The sequence below is a fragment of the Nicotiana attenuata genome, unplaced genomic scaffold, assembly GCF_001879085.1.
Source record: "Nicotiana attenuata strain UT unplaced genomic scaffold, NIATTr2, whole genome shotgun sequence".
Classification (NCBI taxonomy): domain Eukaryota; kingdom Viridiplantae; phylum Streptophyta; class Magnoliopsida; order Solanales; family Solanaceae; genus Nicotiana; species Nicotiana attenuata.
In genome coordinates, this window is record NW_017671879.1 from 200482 (window position 1) to 206419 (window position 5938).

Here is a 5938-nt window from a genome sequence, read left to right on the forward strand (position 1 = left end):
TTTATTCATATTTTGGCAAATTTCCAAAACCAGCTCAAGAATTGGTTTTAGCCCAAAATATTACTATTACAGTTTTTTAAAAATTGCCCAAACTTTTGTATTTTATAAAAGAGCCCACCATTTATTATTTTATAAAATATTGCTTCGTCTTTTCGGCCATCTGATAGTGTATTATGTAATTCATTATAAAAATAATAATTTTGTACAAAATTTATTTATGTTCACGATTATGGTTTGCGAGAATATAATGAATATTATTGATGAAGCATTGTTGGGTATTTGTGATAGTTTTTAGAACTTGTGAGTATAAACACATTTTCATCTTCAAACCAAACCTCACCCAAATTAGATTTTTCAACACAAATTTTGGAATCTATGGCGAAACGCTAGCTAAAAAACCATTGTTTTTTTCTTCTCTTTTTCTTTTTATTTGGGTAAATAAAACGACGCCGTTGGCCGCCATAGAGTTGCAATTCCATTTCAGTCAATCTGTTCCCATTCAAAATTCGGATTCCAACACCTCTCTTACCATCTAAAAGCACAATGAAACTAGCATGTGCAATTTCTAGCACTGCTTCATCGGCGACGGTCCTTTGCCGCGGCCGCCGCCTCTTCTCCTCCTTCTCCCTTCCCAAAACCCTAAGTTCATCATCATACTGGAGGAGTTGGATGAGCAACACCGCCGCGACTAACTCTTTACATCAAATTTCCTGTTCAATGTCCACCTCAACCTCCCCATCAGCCTCACCGGCGTTATCGGAACCAACGCCGGACAAGCCGAAGCCGAAACCACAGCCTTGGCTTATTGTTGGCCTCGGTAATCCTGGGAAACGATACGCTGGCACCCGTCACAACGTCCGTAATGTTCCTTTGCTTCTATTTGATGTTTTCGTACTGATTAATATATCATGTAATGATTGGACTATTGAATTTTGCAGGTGGGTTTTGAGATGATAGATACTATAGCTGATGCTGAAGGAATATCTATGGGCAGTGTTTCCTTTAAAGCTCAATTTGGGAAAGGTACTTTCTTTTTGCTTGCTTATACTGGATTTCAGAGTTTTCCTGATATATGCAGTTACATTGCGACAGTTATGTTGTGAACATTGTATTGCACATCATCATTGCATTGACTAGTCGTTTTATATTACGTGACACATGTCTTCACAGACACTATTATCACTAAACTATAGTTAATTAATAAACATTCTCACCTTAATTTATGATTTAATCATGGTAACTTAGTATGGTTTGGTGTATACACCGAGTGCGGCTAAGTTTTTATTCTTTTTGTGGTTCTAGTGTAATCCGTTTCTAGAAGAAATGTACATTCTTTACTAGATTTGCTAGAAGAAATGTAACCGAATAGAATAGGATAGGCAGTCTCAGATCTTTTGGGGTCTTGTGGTTCACACAATCTCTTGTAAATATTTTACTCATTTATAAAATTTGTTACCATTATAAAAAATGTAATCCGTTTCTGTTTGCTAATTATGTTATAATATTCCCTAACTTTTGGTCTTAGTGGTAAGAGTGCCACGTCACGGGCTCGAACCCTGCCAAGACTTTATATATAACTGGAGAAGGGAGGGGTTGGTCCATTATCCACTGAATCGTCTGGCACTGGATTTAAGTAATTTCTTGGTTATCAAAAAAAACTCTGTTTGCTGATTAGCTTTGTTACATGGGTCGTTGATTTGCTTTGATATACTGTTTTCGAACAGTTGTGACTATTGTGTAGGTGCTTCATCTTCATTCTTCAAAATGCAGTAAAATTGGCAAAAGAATTTAGTCACACACTTATGGATATTCCATTTAACTTGGCTAATTATTGAAGCTAGTGAGCTTTGCTTTGTTGCATTGAGGTTTTCATTCTCTAATTTAGCCATTATTGAAGTACCACTAATGTTGATATTATTGAAGCTAGTGGGCTTGCTTCATCTTCATTCTTCAAAATGCAGTAAAATTAGCAAAAGAATTTAGTCACACACTTGTGGATATTCCATTTAACTTGGCTAATTATTGAAGCTAGTGGGCTTTGCTTTGTTGCATTGAGGTTTTCGTTCTCTAATTTAGCCATTATTGAAGTACCACTAATGTTGATATTTGGCTATCTTTGTGGTGAACTGCATTGACATGCTGCGTCTATAGGGAAGATTATTTAATGAAATCTTTTCCAAATTAAGAAGTGGAAAGCAGGAACATGTTTGATGATGAACTTGGTCGTTCAAAGTTGCTCTTTAGGACCACTTTCATGTCTTTGGTTTCTTTTGCTTTTTAGGTTTCATCGGAGATGTTCCAATTATGCTTGCTAAACCTCAAACATTCATGAATGCAAGTGGTGAGTCTGTAAGTTCACTCGTCTTGGCATGAGCTATCTCTCATAGCTTCCATACACCAAGTAGCATAAGATTGATATTTTACACTGTTTGACAGGTTGGAGCAATCGTTTCATATTATAAGATTCCACTGAAACAAGTTCTTGTGGTAAGCTATTGACAGTTAAGCATAGAACTTATCTTTGTAACAACTTTCTAACTGAAATTTTATAATTGCAGGTCTTTGACGATTTAGATTTGCCTTTTGCAAAGTTGCGGTTGTTGCCAAAAGGTGGTCATGGAGGACACAATGGGTAATCTTTATTGTTGAATAGTTTCCTTTATCTGGAGCTTTGATCATGTGCTTATAATGATTCTGAAGTCTATTCCAGATTTTAGTTTCTGCTATTTGCTTGAATATTTGATGCTTGAATTATGTAGATAGTAACATTTGGAAGCAAGAATATTGATGTATACCAAGCATTTCATAGTTCGCTCCTTCTCATAAACTGCTTGTGATTGATCGTCAAAGTGTGGAGAAGACGTAATGATGGATTGATCAATTTACGTAGTTTCACAAGTCAGGCTGGTCTACTGACCAAATAGTTGGTTTATCACTAGTTTTTTGGCTTTTTCCCCTCAATTTCTCATTGTTTTACACTTCTACTTGGTAGGCGGAATTTTGTGGAAGTAAAATTTTACATAATCTTCACATTCAAATGATCATTATGTGCTAGAGTCAAAACTGCTTGTTGACTGCTTTTCTCCTGGCTTTAAGTGAAAGAATAAAACATATGATTTGTTTCTCTTTGCGACGAACGAGAAATCCCCCAATAGCCAGTGGCACACGGTTCGAAACCCGTGATACCACGCATCACGCATTGCGCTCTAACCACTAGAATGGAGCCTTGTGATTGGCATTTCTGGTCTCCAACGGTAAGGCGTCTTAAATCTGTAAGTAATATCATGGTAAGGCATCTTATGATATATGGAATATGGAAGCTTGATATATGGAGAATCTCCCTCCTGAGCCCGGAGTAAAATAAATAAATAAAAAGATAAAGGCCATACTATTAGCACTGTCTGGATAGACTTAGATTTAACACCATTTCCTTCTGTAATTCCTGAACGAATAAAAAAAGAAATAGGAAAACCTTGGGGATCTGAATAATTTGCTTGTCCAATATTCTTAGCTTAGATATATTTTTCTGCGCTCTCTGCTTTATGGATACTGGCATGACTAATGTCCTGCCTCATGTTTTAAAGGATGAGGAGCATTATGAATCACCTTAAAGGGAGCCGTGATTTTCCTCGTTTACGAATAGGTATTACCTCAGATCTGTAAGTACTTCTTTTCTGTGAGTTATTCTAGTTTTAAAACTTGATATTTTCTTTAGGCATTGGGAGGCCTCCAGGGAAAATGGATCCCGCAAGTTTTGTTCTTCGCGCATTTAATCGACAAGAACGTGAGGAGGTACTTGCTTTTCTTTACTTATATAAGTAGATTTCAGAAATACAATCACATATTGATGTTTGGCTTCTTTTAATTTCAGTTGGACTTCACATTACATAATGGTTTGGAAGCCGTGAGAATTTTAGTGCTCGAGGGTTTTGACAAAAGTGCCACATTTGTGAATAGTGCCAAACCCTTGACAGTTTAGTTTAGGGAAATTCATTTTTTCAGATTTTTGCCGATTCACGAGAAGGTGTGAGAACCATTGCTTGTAAGGCTACAGAAATACAGTTGGTTAACGAGTCATTCTAATACGAAGCCATAAAATCTTGTCAAGACATTTTTGGTAATGATTTTTTGATAGAGTTTTCTACTTTTCGGGGCCCCCCTTGCCTTTGTAGTAATCATGATAAGTTTAAACATTCATTGTTTTGTTGTAAGGTATCCAAATGTGACGTCAAACTGGTCTTGTTTCTTAGTTTTATATCCCGGTCGAAAGGGGAAAAATTCATTAATTTCATATATGTATATTTATTCCTCTTTTTTTGTTTGTTTGTTTGTTTTTTTGGAATTTGTCTGTAAGTTACTAGCCGCAGCGACGTCATTCAAAATATTCACCGAGGGAAGTTGTGGGACATTCCTTGCGGAGAATTTTGACACTCATGTACAAGCTGCGCTAAGGATCTGATACTGAAATTTGCCTTTGTATAAGAAAACAATTATAAAAGTAGAGTACATAAATGGCCCCTTAAACTTGGCATACCTATTGAACAGGTCCTGAACTGAGTCCGGAATGTGCCAATTAGATACGACTGACTGACATGGAACATAGTGTGATCAAGGGTGCGTAACGTGAAAAGATGCAGTTGATGTTGTCGCCTCTTTCTTCCACTTCTTAGCTAAGTTTCGGCATCTGGAAATGTTGTTCCAACTCGTTCATTTCAGTGAAAAACACGATAGTCGAACATTTCGAATCCAGATCCTAATGGAGCTTATATCAATTATTGTAGTGTAACGCTAAATTGAAGACGTCATGGTCCCAAAGAAACTCAGGTCGCAAGTTTTATTCTTGCAAAATCGTTAATGTGTCAATTTTTTTTGTGTAAATCGATTTAGATGGTTATTAATTCTTCACTTCTGTTTGTTGTGTTTATAGGTGGAAGCAATTTTTTTACGTGGTATGATGATAAGATGTCTGAGCAAGCAAGGAGAGTGATTTGGGGTTTACTGAATGGAGTTAAAGATTTTGAAGAAAGAGAGCACCAAACAAAATGGAAGAAAATGTTCTTTGTGTAGTTGATTCTGCAGGTTATCTGGAAACGGCTAGCTACTGTTGAATTAAAGTTACGTGCTAGTCTTAGCTTGAAGTTGTAGTTGTTGATGAAGTGTAAAACGTAATTATTTTTGCTTTTAATATAGTGAACCTTGAAATTGTATGCTACTTGTCACACCTCCTTTTTTCTGAGGGGATAGGGAATTTTTCCAATTTAAGTGACATAAATCGAAATGAGATTATTTATTTATTTCAGAGTCGCCACTTGAAATATTTATGATGGTGTCCCAAGTCACCGGTTTATTTTAAATCCCATATCGAGGAAATATTTGACTCTATTTTTACGGTCTGCGAACACAGAAGACCGGGTAAGAAATTCTGTTAACCCGGGTGAAGGTGTGAGGCACTCTCAAATTCCGTGGTTTTAGCACTGTCGCTTTAATCATACATGGCTTAATTACTTGGCTAAATACGTATTTTTAGAACCTATGTGCATTTACCTTTTTACCGCTTTAAATTATGGCGTTTATGGATTTAGTCTTTGAAACGGACTACATGTGTGTAAGTCCGCTTTATTTGGGGCGTTAAAATCATGTCACGCGTACGTGTACACAATTGATCACGCTTTATTAATGTTAAGATTGTTTGGTCAAAGTCACGGGAACATGTACCTTGATTTATTTGTGGAAATCATAATTATGTCACGCCTGTGTACACAATTACAATAGTAATTTGAAGAACGCGCCTAAAGCACTTCTACGAATATTCAATTTTGAAATCGTAATTGTGTCATGCAAACGTGTACATAATCACGACAATTTAATAAAATTAAGCCGCGCCTAAAGCATTCTATGCATATTTGTGAATTAACTAAATTCCTAAACTTCTTTGAGA

The 5938-nt window shown here is 36.3% G+C and overlaps 1 protein-coding gene across 2 annotated transcripts; it reads left to right on the forward strand.

Annotated features, from left to right (window-relative positions):
- The first annotated feature begins 472 nt into the window (after positions 1–472).
- Positions 473–5207, forward strand: LOC109210692 (peptidyl-tRNA hydrolase, mitochondrial). 2 transcript variants are annotated; one of them, XM_019374143.1, is made up of 8 exons: positions 473–855; positions 939–1023; positions 2282–2349; positions 2437–2487; positions 2559–2632; positions 3585–3643; positions 3716–3792; positions 3872–4291. In XM_019374143.1, exons 1-8 carry the CDS (start codon positions 544–546, stop codon positions 3977–3979), a joined length of 834 nt encoding a protein of 277 aa, XP_019229688.1. In that variant the 5' UTR covers positions 473–543; the 3' UTR covers positions 3980–4291. The 2 variants fall into 2 exon arrangements, with proteins under 2 accessions (XP_019229688.1, XP_019229689.1); XM_019374144.1 differs by lacking the exon at positions 3872–4291 and adding an exon at positions 4928–5207 and having other exon boundaries at positions 539–855.
- The last annotated feature ends 731 nt before the right edge of the window (positions 5208–5938 follow it).